Source organism: Juglans regia, chromosome 11 (genome assembly GCF_001411555.2).
Source record: "Juglans regia cultivar Chandler chromosome 11, Walnut 2.0, whole genome shotgun sequence".
Taxonomy (NCBI): domain Eukaryota; kingdom Viridiplantae; phylum Streptophyta; class Magnoliopsida; order Fagales; family Juglandaceae; genus Juglans; species Juglans regia.
The window spans coordinates 24,326,663-24,342,213 of NC_049911.1; the positions used below are offsets into that span (position 1 = coordinate 24,326,663).

Genomic DNA, 15,551 nt, shown 5'->3' on the forward strand with positions numbered 1-15,551 from the left:
TTCAAAGCCAAGTTGCTCAGTACATATAACCCACGTATTGGGCCTGGGCTAAAAGTAAGAACGAGATAATAAGACTAGAATCTGCAACTAGTTTATGCTATGCACCTAAGCCCACTACCTATTACAATCCAAAGATCCAGGAAAATAGTCTAAGGCCTAACACAAGGGTAAAAGTAGTAAAATGATAGAAGGATAGTCCATGGCTTGGATTGGGCCCAAGTTACTTGGCTTGTTACAATTTAATACCATATTTTGTCTTTTTAGACAACTTTTAAGGATGGTTTTATCTTTTAAAGTGAAAAATTGGGAACATGGGTAATCACTAAAATGATTAGGTGGGGGGGGGGGGGGGGGGGGGGTGACTGACTACAAATTGAATGGTAGCTTGAGAAGTATTTGTGTATTTCTCCCAAAATTTTGTAAAAATAAAAACAAAAAGAGCACATACAGAATTGGGAGGCCGACTGAAATTCATCCCTCTTGATTGCCCAAAAAAGAAATTCATCACTCTCGGAACAATAAACCAGTTACAGCCAGCTGTGATAAAATTTCAGCTATGGCGGAAAAAAATCCTACTTTTCCTTTCGTTTCTCCTTGTATGCTTTATTGTCCAGATAAGGATATTCGGATGGGGCAGACCATAGACCCCATAGTATAACCAAGTGGAGACACATAAGAAGTGCAGATGAATAAGCATTTGAAGGATAGACATTCCAGCAAATCTCCACACCCATAAACAAAATTAGACTGACACACAAAAAAAAAAAAAAGGATCAGATTGATTATCATTAAAGGAATAATCATGCAAAAAACTATTACAATTACAGCAAATGGAAATCGAAAGCGCCTACCGCAGTAAAGTAGGGAATGGTGTACACCACAATAGGTAAGGTAAACTGTAGAAATACCTGCCGCAAACACATGAAAATGAGGGTTCACCACCTTTTCACTTCAAATTATAAATAGAAAATCATGTACACCACATTTTAAACGATAATTGTAAGCAATGTATGATATTTACTGGGGTTTATCCAAGCAGTTTCAACACCAGAGTGAATGTATATGGATCACTTTCTCCAAGAATTGAAGGAAATGCTTAAACAAACCTCTACGTAACGAAAACAGAAGGCAGAGAAGTATAAACTCAGATGGCAAGAAAGGCAGCCCATGGGGAAGAAATTAAAATTATCAAGGTTGACTTTTCCATTTGTAGACCAAAAGGTTAAATACCACTGGTATTTCAGAGCTGATCTAGATTTCCAATGTCTCAGGGAATTGATCCGGATGGAAGACAACACATCTTCCATTGGAGGTAATCTCCTCTTTTAGGCCTTCACTTCCCGAAAAACAGAATGCTCAGTTGTAATAGTATACCAATGCAAACTGAAGCAACTACAAATTAAGAAAGTGGCGCATCACAAGAAAGGATGCTCAACCATAATGTAAACAGCACCTCTGGCTTGGTACTTAGGAATAAAAATGAAAATAAGCTTCATACACAGAAGAAGTTTCTGGAAAATAGGCGATGGATAGAATCGGTTTGCCATGAAATCAGTCAACTTCCTAACTAACTCTAGACTATACTTCTGCATCCCATGCTGAATGGTTTTGGACTTTTGGAGGCAATTAATGACTCACATGTCCTGGCAGTGACACGATGCAGTCTATTGATTATAAACCAGCACGATGCAGTCATTGAATTGATACATACCAGCACCATTGATATTACAAAATAACAGCATCAATTATAAACTCCCTTCAAGGCAGCCCCTAACTTGAAAGGTACTTTTATACTAACAACTGCCAACAATGATGTAGAGAAATGGAGGTAGAAAAACCAGATGTTCACAATGATGTAGAGAAATGGGAAAAGCTTTTGCTTGATAATTATGAATGCCAAATAAATATTATAGCCATAAAAAAAGGGGATCACCCTCAGTTATACAGATGGTACACAGCCCACTGGAAGCAACTGCCTAAGAGTAATGGTAGCACAGGTAATATTAGTAGTAAGATATAAGAAAAGTCCATGACATTTTTTGATGACGAGAAATACTAGAGACCGTGTAACCGCAACATGTCTTTTATATGGTTAAACCAAATTAATGTAACACGTCACCATCACACAGATCAGGTAAATCACCAGCTCTTCATCGATGGGGGCGTGGCCCCTAGAAATTTTTTTCACCCAAGGGTTTGAACCTTGGACTTACACTAAGACCAAGGCTCTTACTACTTGAGCCAACCCCTAGGGCTATACACATGAAGCTTCAAATATATTTCCACCCCAACATTACAATGTGGTACTTGATATAATTTTTTGAAAATACATAAGCAACTAGCAGTGTTGTTCAACCACCAAATCAGTGTTGTATAGAAAAGTATTTCATCCATCAAAACTTACCATGAATAGAACTGATAGTGCAAAGATCGAGCGCAAAAAATGCCGATGAAGTTCCCAACAAACATTGTTGTCACAATATCTGATTTAATAAGGGAAAATTTTAGCATCCAAATTTAGGAAAAGGAGAGAGAGAAGAAAAGAGCAAGGGGGTAGACTCGGGGGATGGAGACCAAAAACACACTTAACCTGACTAAAAAGAGAAATAATTCAAAGGGACAGAAACAGACATCCTCCTGATTTCATCTGGAAACCCAGCCACTTACGTTCTTTTTTGAGTATCTTGAAGGATGAATTGGTAAAGTCAGATCTCTTCAAAGATAGAAATCTAGAATGCAAAAAGTTGAGAAGCCCCCCTTCATGCCTACAGGCAAACATTAACTAAACATTATCCACTCCATGAACAAACACAACAATTTGGCTGCATCCAAAATACCAATATTCTATGGGAAAAAGCCATCTACAATGCATTATTGCTTCACAACATGGTGTTTACAACCTCATATTTGCAAATCACCCTGGATTACTACTTCAAAACAAGCAAAGCTTTTCCTTAATCCCACGTCCACATTATCATTGCAACTTCCAGTTTCTAACTTATGATGAAAAACTTAAGCTGTTGTACTTACCTGCACCATCTATAATGAGTGAAAGCCGCAAGTAATACAAGGTGAGCAATCAGCAAAGAGACAGCAAATTCCTTCGAAACAAAAAGTGGTTCAGGAATGAACTTGAAGTTCACAGACCTGACAAAAGAGAGTGAAGGTTATTTTTCAACAGAACTCACCTCAATCAATCATGGGAGAAAATTATCTTTAATATTTCAAATAAAATCTTTAATTTTTTTTTATAAGTTATTTCAAATAACATCTACAAAAGCAAAATTTGGAAATAGAATGCCATTCAAGTCTTTATGATAGATACTGCATAACAAGGTTAGGAAATTATAGAGCTATATCTCACTTCAAAATGATTCAGACAAAAGGAACAACTAGAATGGACTAAAGCTCTGAATGCAACTAAAATTTGGTGTGTGATTGTAGCATGATTCTTTGATGGAGTAATCACCATACTGACTCATGATTCTGGAGGGTGCATCTGGGATCACCCTCAATTAAATTGAACTCTATGGGGCCCTAGAATGATTTCTAATAACTATCTGAGGCATGTGTTGTCAAACACACATAAAAAAAAGGATCCAGAAAGTATCTGTCGAACACCATTTCAGAATAATTTAAACTACTCTTTTGATTATTTATGGAGCAAATAAGTACACATTGAGAAAGGTTCTCAAGAATCTGCAAAACCATAAATTCAGAAGCAAGGTACCAAAAGTGGATGAAGACACGCCCGAGATTGAAAGCTCTGGATATGTAAGCAATCGGATGTGATAGAATGAAAGGTAGTCCCAACAGGATCTGTACAACCATTCACCGGGTGCAAACACATGAATACCATAGATAATGCCCTCTCTTACAATATAACGGCAGTTGAACTCCAACTCACCTAAGCACGTTGGACAAAAAACATATAAGAATAACGCATACATCCAACTTCCAGAATCCAGCTTTAAAATACTTGCATATAACATGAGAAAAATAATAAGGGCTATATATTGATTGAAGAAAAATTTCAAGCCTACACAGACAACCCCTTAGAATGAGGCTGACAGTGTAATTACCTGCACCAGCGCTGCACCAGCTAAAGCTGATATCACCCCACTAATATCCATAGCCTGTACAAGAAGTGTTCCAGGAACAAACAATGGTTGCTTGAAAAATTTTAATAAATAATATTGGACTACCATTAAGAAATTTACGAACAGAAATTACCTTAACCATGAGAAGAAACAAAGGTGGAGCATATAGGAGCACATTCATCTTTATTGAAACAGCCCCACTGTACAAACAAAAAGGAAATGATCAACCCTTTACCTTTAAAAAAAAGGTGCAGTAAGCAAGCCAAGATGCTACCTGAAAATGATCAACCCTAGATGCCACCTTTTGTAAAGAAATGATGCCAATGAAGCATGAAGTAGCATCATTGCAAAACAGTCATTAAAAAGGCGGAGCACAAAAATAGAGTGGATTCTTTTTGACAGACAAAGTAAGCTAAGAGCCCACCATGGAACCTGTAACACAAAAGAAGTGAAGCTTATTAAAGTTCAGAAAAAACAGACAAGGAGAGAGGGAGAGGGAGAGAGAGAGTTATGAAATCTGTAATGTTTCAAAGCATGAATACTTCTTAAAAATTTACTTTCAGGTTAATTTCCAGAAGCCGCTTTCAATTACAGTTTCGCAATAAGGGAATTCGGTTTTAAGGTTCAAATATCAGACACTTGACTCCATTCAAAAGTTGATGTTGTACACCTATCACCAAAGACTAAGCCAACGAAGCATGCACATGGAACAATCGTTGCTGCAGAACATCTACTCTAAGAGCAGTGAGCAGTGAGCAGTATCCAGTCTTCAGTTTAAAAACCAGATAGCTATAACACCTCAGATACGGAATATGATTAAATTGCTGAATAAAGCATGCAATGCAATTTGATCTTATTATAGGCCCCACCTAGAGGAGCTCCAACTACATATTGACAAAGGGACAGAAATAAAACCACATCAAGTAGCCAAAAAAAGAAAACCAGAGGTTGCCCAACTCAGTGATAAAGAACCTTTGATGTCAAGGCAAAACAAGCCCATGATCATGCATAGGCTCAAGCTAAGCACCAAACTTAACCACTACCCTGGCTAGCATCAAACACTCACATGCAAACCGACCAATAGAAACTGATACAAGCTGAGCATAATGGCATACACCACACACAGCCATGTGGACCCATCAACATTGGAAGACGGCTTGTTCTTTTGTCAACTTAGAAGACGGCTTTAAGTGGGCGTTTGCTGGGGTTTATAGCCCTAATCTTGATTCAGAGAGAAGATTCTTGTGGGAAGAACTGGCGGGAATCATTAGTTGGTGGGAGCTACCGAGTTGCATAGGGGGTGACTTTAATACTTCTTGTTTTCCAAGTGAGAGGTCGGGATCTTCTCGTATCACTTCAGCCATGAGAGATTTCTCTGATTTTATTTCAGAACAGGAGCTCATGGACATTCCACTATCAGGAGGCACTTTTACCTGGTCCAACAACCGTGATTGCCCATCATGGTCGAGGATCGATAGATTTTTGCTAATACCCGATTGGGAGTCACACTTTCCGGATGTGGCTCAAAGAAGATTACCCCGTTTATGTTCTGATCACTTCCCTATTATTTTAGATTGTGGAGGCATCAATGGGGTAGAAGATATTTTAAATTTGAACATATGTGGCTTAAAACTGACGGTTTTTGTAGACAGGGTTAGACAATGGTGGACTTCCTATAGTTTCCAAGGCTCTCCAAGTTTCATTATGGCTAAAAAGTTGAAAGCGCTGAAACAGGACCAGAAGCAGTGGAATGAACAAGTTTTTGGCAATGTGCTTCAGCAAAAGCGCTCTCTTTTAGAGGAATTACAGGACTTGGAAGGTGAGGAGGAGGCCAGATCCCTTTCTGATCCTGACAAAATCCGTAAGAACCAGGTAGTTGCTGATCTTGAAAGGGTTACTTTGATGGAAGAGATTTCATGGAGACAGAAATCAAGGGTACTCTGGCTCAAGGAGGGGGACAAATGCACGAAATTCTTCCACAGGATGGCTAACTCTCACAGGAGGAATAATGCTATTGATACACTGATGGTAGATGGGGCAACTTCTTCGGATCAGACGGTTATCAAAAACCACATTCAACAATACTACCAACAATTATTATCAGAAGAGCATAATTGGAGACCGAGAGTGGATGGGTTGACTTTTAATATTTTAGATCAGCACAGTGCAGGGTGGTTAGAAAGGCCTTTTACAGAAGAGGAAGTGGGCAATGTTATCAGAAGTATGTCAAGTGATAAGGCTCCCGGTCCGGATGGGTTTACCCTGGGTTTTTTTCAAGCCTGTTGGGAGGTGGTCAAGGAAGATCTTATGCAAGTCTTTCTTGAATTTCATTCTAATGCTAGTTTTGAAAAGAGCCTAAATGCCACCTTTTTAGCCCTCATTCCTAAAAAGGTGGGATCTAGGGATGTGAGGGACTATCGCATATTAGTCTCGTGAACGGGATGTACAAGATTCTTTCCAAAGTGTTAGCAAATAGACTAAGCTCGGTGGTGGAAAAATTAATCTCGAAGCCGCAAAATGCATTTATCAAAGGTAGACAAATCCTTGACTCGGTTCTTATTGCAAATGAAGTATTGGATGGTCGGCTTAAGTCTAGAGAGCCTGGGCTACTTTGCAAGCTAGACATGGAGAAAGCTTATGATCATGTCAACTGGAAGTTCATTCTTTATTTACTTGAAAGATGTGGTTTTGGGGGGAAATGGCAGAAATGGATAGAATTTTGTATCACTTCAGCTCGCTTCTCCATCTTGGTAAATGGCTCTCCGGTGGGTTTCTTCAACTCCTCTCGTGGCCTGAGACAGGGAGATCCGCTCTCCCCTCTACTTTTTTTATTTGTCATGGAAGCTCTCAGTAAGATGATTGAGGGGATGGTGGATGGTGGGTTACTCCAAGGTTTTTCGGTAGGGAATGGTGTTCTTAACATTTCTCATTTGTTATTTGCTGATGACACACTTATTTTTTGTGGTGCACACCTCGGTCAAGTCCAAGACTTGAGGGCGTTACTCCTTTGCTTTGCGGTAGTGTCAGGATTGAGCATTAACCTCGCTAAGTCGGAAATAGTGCCAGTGGGGGCCGTCCCCGATGTGGAAATTTTTGCTTCTACCTTGGGTTGTAAGATATCTTCACTTCCTATGAAATATCTTGGTTTACCGTTGGGTGCCTCTTTTAAATCTGAAAGGATTTGGAATGATGTAGTCGAAAGGGTGGAGCATAGATTGGCTGCTTGGAAGAGGCTTTACTTGTCGAAAGGTGGTAGGTTGACTTTGATTAAAAGCACTCTTTCTAACTTACCCACCTATTTCTTGTCTCTGTTCCCGCTTCCTACAAAGGTGGCTAATAGAATTGAGAAGTTACAAAGGGATTTTTTATGGAGCGGTTTGGGGGAAGAGTTCAAATTCCACTTGGTTAATTGGTCTACAGTTTGTACCCCAATTTCTGGGGGAGGTTTGGGGATTCGCCACTTGCTGAAATTCAATCAAGCCCTCTTGGGTAAGTGGTTGTGGAGGTACCAAAATGAAAGGGAGGCTTTTTGGAGGGAGGTCATAGTTTCTCAGTTTGGGGAAGCTTAGGGAGGATGGTGTTCGAATGAGGTTCGAGGCACTTATGGAGTGGGTTTATGGAAAAACATTAGGAGTCTTTGGGGGACATTCCGTGAACAGGAACATTTTGTTGTAGGCGATGGTTCGCGTATCCGTTTTTGGTTTGATATATGGTGTGGTAACCATTGTCTACGAGATACTTTTCCTACCATCTTTGCGCTTGCAAGAGCTAAGGAGGCATCGATTGCCTTTCTTCATTCTTCAGCAAATGGCACCCCTCAATGGAATATTGACTTCATTAGGGCAGCCCATGACTGGGAATTGGAGTCTTTTACGGAGTTTTTTGCGGCTTTATATTCTGTAAGTATTCCAGGAGGCTCCGGTGATAAGTTGTATTGGAATCATTCTAAGAAAGGTATCTTCTCGGTCAGTTCCTTTTATCAAAAGCTTACGAACCCCGGTTTGTCTATATTTCCGTGGAAGAGTATATGGAAGACGAAAGCTCCTTCAAAAGCAGCCTTCTTTGTCTGGACAGCGTCTTTGGACAAGATTCTTACCATTGATAATTTGAGAAAACGACGGGTCATTATTCTAGATTGGTCTTGTATGTGTAAGAAGCAAGGGGAGTCTGTCGATCATTTGCTTTTACACTGTGAGGTGGCTAAGGCTGTATGGGATGATGTTTTCTTAAGAGTCGGACTGTCTTGGGTTATGCCTTGGAGATTGGTGGATTTCCTCGCTAGCTGGACAGGACTACACGGAGATTTTCAGGTAGCGGCAATTTGGAGATTGGTACCAATATGCATGTGTTGGTGCATTTGGAGGGAGAGAAATGCTAGATGTTTTGATGATCAAGAGAGAACAAGGGACGAGCTTAAAGTTTTCTTTTTTAAGACATTGTTCCTATGGGCGGGGGCTATAGTTTGTAACAGACGTAGTGTCCATGATCTCCTTCTTTCTATTGTTTCTTCTAGCTAGGTGTGTTTTCATGTATACTTCCTGTGTACCTGGGCTATACCTATTTTTATGAATATATTATCTTTGATTACCGATCAAAAAAAAAAAGAAACTAGATACTAATGTGAGAGACTCCGAAAATAAGTTGATAGCAACAGCACCTGAACAAACGTAGGAATCTTAACTATCAAAATACACAGGAATCTTGTAGGCTTGATTTTCTCAGTCATCCATAAAAACTTCTTTCATAAAAACTTCTTTTTTATAAGTCATCCTAAAAACTTAATAAAGGATATATATGAGAGACTCCAATTGACCAGAAAGCTTTCCTGATACAAGCCTAATGCTAAATTAACCTAAGAGGGAAAAAGGTAACCTTAATTAGAGGCAGTGTCGTGACAACAGACCACCTATCCTGGGCCCGGCAGTCGAAGGTGGCCTGAATTTATGCATAATAGAGAGTCCCATATATTAAACCAAACATTTTAGACATCTGGAGGATTTTTTTTTCAAAATTCTGTGAAAAAACCAGAATTTTTTAAGGACTAGACGATACTATCACCTTCTTCCCAGCGTCCAGGTTTCAGAAGCACCATTTAATTGCCTAATAAAAAAACTGCTGTAAATAATCAATCAGACCAAGCTTTAAACGCAGTCTATCTCATAGTTCTCTATGCTGCACCTCTCCCCCTCTTCCTTCAGTGCTCAAGTCGATTTAGATCCCTCATCCTCACATCCTTTAACTCCCATCCCTTCCCCCTTCTAATTTTTCGGATGCAGTGAAAGCCCCATATGTTCACAGCTAGGCCTGATTATGCTCCTCCAGCACTTGTTTAAGTTATTCAAATTTCATTAAGAGCGCAGCTCACTGTGAACCAAATATTCTCAACTAGCACTTAATATCGTATACCAGTAACATTGGCAGCTGCTATCAATTGTCAGACATATCACAATGAAGCATGTAGTTGATGGCAACTCACACCACCCTGAAAATGCATGCATTGGTTTGAAAATACACACAATCCAACTATTGAATCTACAGTTACACTCCATATATCAACTAATATCTTTTATATCAAAATCCTTTTTGGATTGGCACCAGGTGTCCAGGAACAAAGTCCTAACTATTCCTGTGGGGTGCACATACTCTCAATAAGGAGTTTCTTGCAAGTGCACCTCAAGTAATTCAAGAGGAAATTTCACTAGTCTAATGGCCCCTAGAAATTGTCTACACCCAAGGATTCAAACATTAGACCTGGAGGGAGCATACTACAAAGACCAAGGCTATTACCACTTGTGCCAACCCCTAGGCATTCAAAACCCAACAAATATCTCTTGTATACAGCCCGTGTATTTGGACACACCTTTTGCATAGATTAACAAAGTTAAATACATATAAAATAAATAAATCAAAATCAGTATCAAGCAACCATCAGTGACATATATGTCTCTTTTTTGAGTTTCATAAGTAATGCAAATCTATGTTACTCTTTTTCGAGTTAAGAATGACATAAATGTCTCTTAAAGTCAAAATTAGCACTTTATCTTCAACAAAGTGGAGCATATTCATACCACGTCAGTCTCCGTGTAGATGACTAAGACAATTCCCAGATTTATAATGTACAAAAAGCCGAACAAAATCTGCACCACCATAAAAGAATATTAACAATGAGGTAGTCATTTAATGTGGGACATACATGGATATCAATCTAAACTCTTCAATATAGAAATGATTTCACTTCATTATCCAAAGAAAAAAGAGGGTTTGGGGTTGGGGTGGGGGCGAGGGACAGAGGAGATTATGATATCAGCTTATAATGGCATAACTGCAACCAAAATCACTCCCCTCAATTCAAGTTCTCATAGAAATCCAAAGAGCATGAGCACTCATTTTACTTTAAAACACTTTAGCACTAGTTTTTGGTGCCAAGTGAACCAACTAGGCAGTCATTTTCATTGATTCAAGCAAATACGAACAACTTCAATTTTATTTTTCAAAATAAAATTGAAGTACCTGAGCTGGAGAGACCTCCCCACCTGTAACAGATTGAATTGCAGAATAAATATAGAGAAACCCAGCTGGATAGACCAGAGGCCCTGTGTCACCTTTCAATTTGCTGTAATCCCTTTCTCCTCCAAGAAACCCACTTACCTGTTTCACAAACAGATCAAACAGTACTGACGCATTTCACCAAAATAAAAGTCATACCAAGCCAGAAAACAAAACTACTCAACACCTCATTTGGTAGTTTAGAACAACTAAACCAAGTTATACAAGGCCTTCAATCAAAACTAATAACCTAACAAACACAAAACGCAAGTGTTAGGGGGAAAATGGGCAACACCGATTGCAGGCCTCAAGAACCCTGTACAAGAATGGCCCAACGAACCACACTCAAGCGAACCCGCGGGTGGACAAGGAGACTTGTGCCCGCAGGAACGGCTACTGATTCAGTTGGCACAGGGCAAGTTGGAATCACCCACCCCTCCCTGGCGCAATGCTGAGAGGGCTACGGTTTTTTTTTTTTTTATAAGTAAATATATATATATATATATATCAAAATGAGTAACCAAGTACACTAAATGTATACAAGTGAACACTTTGCCCATACTAGAAAACCCCTAATAAAAAGCCCGTGAAAAACAACCCAAAATATACCAAGCCCGACCCCAACCACTTGCTTCCTGTAGAACTAAAACTCTACCCAAAAACCCCACTCCATCCCCTTGTTTTCCCATCTTCACAATAAAGTGGCCCCTCAAGGGACATGCCTGTGTCAGGCCCCAAACCCCATAGGGTCCAAGAGAGGACGTCACAATAAACATGGTGATGTCTCCATCAAAGCATGGGCAAGCGTCAGATTACCTAGGGAAAGGAAAGGCAACCACTACGCTCTAAACAATATGAGTTGTGCTACACCCACCGACGGTTTGGCCCACAAATTCTCCCGAGAAGGCTAAATGCCTTTTTTTCATACATTTTTTTATATCCTTAAACATTTAAATCACAACATCGTTCAAAAACACTTCCTTAATCATTAAGTAAAAAAAAAAGCATCGGGACCCATTTTCGGTAGGGATCCTTGGGATACAAAGCATTTCCCAAACAATATACAGCATGCGGGAGGTAAGCCAAAAGGCATGATCATCTGTCCAACTATCTCCTTTTCCTTTTTCTATATACCTTCCCTGTAAGAGGACGAAAAGGAACTAACTTTGGCATTGGAGGCTTCCCCTGAATACTCAGGGGCCAATCTGTTCACAGGTATTCAGCAGGACAGTGAGCATACCGAAATTGACCTCAACAGCAAGTATACCAAAGAGCCCAATCGGTAGCTAAGAAAACAAAAATAGAGCATTTAATATGGAATATTATTTATTTCATTCAAAGAATTAGAATTGGATTTTCTGTTTCGTTTTCTCGGGAACGAAACAAAGTCTAAAAAGACTTTGATTTGTTCGCATACCTGTGACATGTAAGCGTCCCAGTCAATCTTCGTATCTGAAACCAACAATCACAATGTCACAAAAACGCGTTCATTTGAAGGGAGAACAAAAGAAAGAGATACATGAAGGAAATGGATTATATACAGGGAACGTAGGTGATGATGAGAGAGACGAGGACGGAATCGGCCAAAATCAATGCGAAAGCGAAGGGTACTTTAGGGTTTCTGAACAGTTTGGATGTCGGAGCCATCGATCTCGGCGAGGGTTTCGCATGCAGCGCCGATCGGGCCGCCATGGTTATCTTCTCTGTCGTTGCTCCCAGTCCCAGAGAGTAGACAGCGTCGCGGAAGTAGTACGGATCGTTTTAGACGTTATTGGGCTTTCGACGGTATTGAAGCATTCCCAGTGAATTATGGACAGTCAGTTGAGAGCGAGTCGATTTGGATTGAAATTGAGATAGATAAAATTGAATAAATAATATTAGATATTAGTTATAAAATATATAAGTGTCGCGTAATATTTTTTTAAAAGAATAATTTATTTTAAAAAAATTTTTTATGTAGATCTCATATTTATTTATTTTTTTAAAAAATGATTGTGTCACGTTGTGCACTCAACGGTTACAAATACTATTTCTCATATATTTTTTTCATCACATATTGAATTATATATAAACTTGTTAAACTATTAAAATCATGTCTGTTAATATTTTTTTCTTATTTAACATATATAACAGTTTATTTTTAAATTCAATCGTCATATTTATTATATTATCTAAACATTTTTTTTTTTTTACAGTCTTTTTGTTTTAACGATAGCTTTTATTTATGGACATTACAATTGCGAGATATCAATATGCTATATCTAACTTAAGTGGATAAAATAAGAATGATTTTTATGTGTTGCAAGCACCGAAGAATATGTGATTGATTTTAAAAGTTATTACAATAATATCAATCTCCTCGTGCTGTAAACCCAAAGTACATTTGGATTTTTTAGGAGCATTTCTCTAAAATAGTAAATTGCAAAGATTGCATTATAATAACAAGATTTCATTAAACAAATTTTCATAATTAATAAGTTTTTATTGTTTTACATTTTATTTTTCAAACATTCCCTAGAATTTCATCTGGGAGAACTTATTTTTACAATGTTTTTGACAGCATTGCATCATACATTGTTCATTAGATGTAGCTTAATTATAAGAACTACATTGCGGTAGATAAATAAGAAAATAAAATCATAAAATTATAGTAATTAAAGAATATAAGAATAAAATGCTCATTTACACAAGCTACAATATCCAACAAATTGTAGATGAAGTTAAGAACTTGATTAGTTTACTAATACTTGCACGATCGGAGTGTTTTCGTAATTTTTTAACAACAATTTCAATTTTGATTTCGAATTTTAAATTTTAAATTTTAAAATTTAAAATTTAAATTTTAAATTTTTTTAACTCTATTGAAATTAGAATTTTTCTACACCCTATTAGGTCTCGTTTTGATACAAAAATAGTTTCATCTCATCTCATTTCATCATTACAACTTTTTCAAATATATTAAAAAATGATATTATAATAATATTTTATTAAACTTTTAACTTTTATCTAAAACCATCTCATCTCATCTCACTATCCAAACGAAACCTTCTAAAGATTTGGAGGAAGTCTATCAAATACAAGCACGAGTAAAATAAGCTCTTAAAATAATATAAATGAGTAGTGCTACATATACTTACACTCTTACTTATATTTTTACTTACAAAATTCATTTTGTTAGTTTTCTTTTGAAATTCAAATTTTAAATTTTAAATTTCATGATTTTCAATATATCAATAATTGACATGTAAAGAACTAAATTTTTTATAAATTTTTCTTAAATACATTTAACATTTTTCAATATAAATAAATGAGATGAAAGAGGGAGGAGCGATAACCGATGGAGTGTCTAGAAATGAAAACCGATTGGGAAACTACTGGGGAGATCGACGCTTTTCACCAATAAAGTGTACCAATCAATTTATTTCTTATTTTTTTATAATATTTTTAAAAAACATTAAAAATATAAAATGAAGTCATCCGTTCACTTCACGATTGAGAATTGTCTATTGTATCAGATTTTTTTAACCTACTATACTTCATGGAGACTCCTATGACACAATATGATAGATTAAGTGGAGGTCTAATAATCACAAGAAATGTACAATTAAAGCGTACTATAAAATTTGTCCACACAAGATCATACTCTATTCCCTTATAAGAATATTTAGAGGTCTCGTGTGCCTTTTAAAGTAACATGTTTTTGTATGGAATGTCACTCTTGGGAAGATCTTGACCACGGACAATCTGAGGAAGAGGGGATGTGTAGTGATAGATTGGTGTTATATATGTAAAAAGAATAGAGAATCTGTGGATAACCTCTTACTGCATTATGAGGTAACAATGGTGTTGTGGGATGAGATCTTTCAAATGTTGATATTGTTTGGATTTATGCCTTTGAGGGTGGTGGATTTGTTGGGTAGTTGGAGGAAGATGCAAGGCCGTCATCAAGTGACAGCAGTGTGGAAGATGATATCGTTGTGTATCATATGGTGTATTTGGTCAAAAATGAATGTGCATTGCTTTGAAGAAACGCACAATGGCGGAGCTTAAGAATTTTTTTTCTCCACACTTTACTACTTTGGTTTTCCGTTATTGTACTAAATGGGAACAGTGTTCATGATTTTTTATCTTTAATTTATCGCTCTTAGAATTTATTTAGGTGTTCTTCTGCATACTTTCGGGCTGTACCTTTTTCATTCATATCAATAATATTTATCTCTTATAAAAAAAAATATTACTTGTTGGAATTTTCTATATAGTCCATGGATCGTGTACACCCTCCTATAACTAATGCGTGAAATTTTGACTTATGTTTTATACGCCGAATGCATTGATCTTTGATTGTCATATATTAGCTTTTGATCATGGACTCGGATTTGGAAATCTGACACACAGATCCTGAGCTATGGGTGGATGAGATGAGATAAATTTTCATTGAGATGTTGTAGTCTGATACCCTTATTAGTGCACTAAGGGTTGGGAAGATCACAAGTAGGGATCATGCTTCGTATGTTGAACATCTTACAGCTATGGGCATGAGGGCGTATGATGCGAGCCAAATAAGGAGAAAAATACATAGGCTAAAGATGAAACCTAATGAGCCAAACTGGTATGGGATAAGACCCTAATACAAAAACAGTTATAGGAAGTGACAAATATTGGGCAAATGCCATTAGGATAAGGAAGTTGTAGCCACGGTTTTTAAAATATTATACCATATTTGCGCTATTGTATCATGTGTTCTTATATTTATTGTCGTATTAACGACTCTCCAATCTATAAATATTAAAATGTTTGAACTAGGCCAAACCACAAGTGAAGAGGTTTCGTACCTAGAGCTGCCCAAAGTATGCAGAGCTTTGCACGATTTTTTATGCTTTAGTTGTCACCGGTACACTCCACCCC

The 15,551-nt window shown here is 37.6% G+C and overlaps 1 protein-coding gene across 1 annotated transcript; it reads right to left on the bottom strand.

The window, feature by feature from the left end:
- Positions 1–378: 378 nt before the first annotated feature.
- LOC109003856 (dol-P-Man:Man(5)GlcNAc(2)-PP-Dol alpha-1,3-mannosyltransferase-like) lies at positions 379–12,490 on the bottom strand. Its single transcript, XM_035682788.1, has 13 exons — positions 12,188–12,490; positions 12,064–12,098; positions 10,611–10,748; positions 10,169–10,237; positions 4,375–4,532; positions 4,234–4,300; positions 4,083–4,136; positions 3,731–3,819; positions 3,031–3,147; positions 2,668–2,765; positions 2,405–2,483; positions 852–908; positions 379–747 (listed from the first exon to the last, which is right to left on the bottom strand). Exons 1-13 carry the CDS (start codon positions 12,336–12,338, stop codon positions 573–575), a joined length of 1,287 nt encoding a protein of 428 aa, XP_035538681.1. The 5' UTR covers positions 12,339–12,490; the 3' UTR covers positions 379–572.
- Between the last annotated feature and the right edge of the window lie 3,061 nt (positions 12,491–15,551).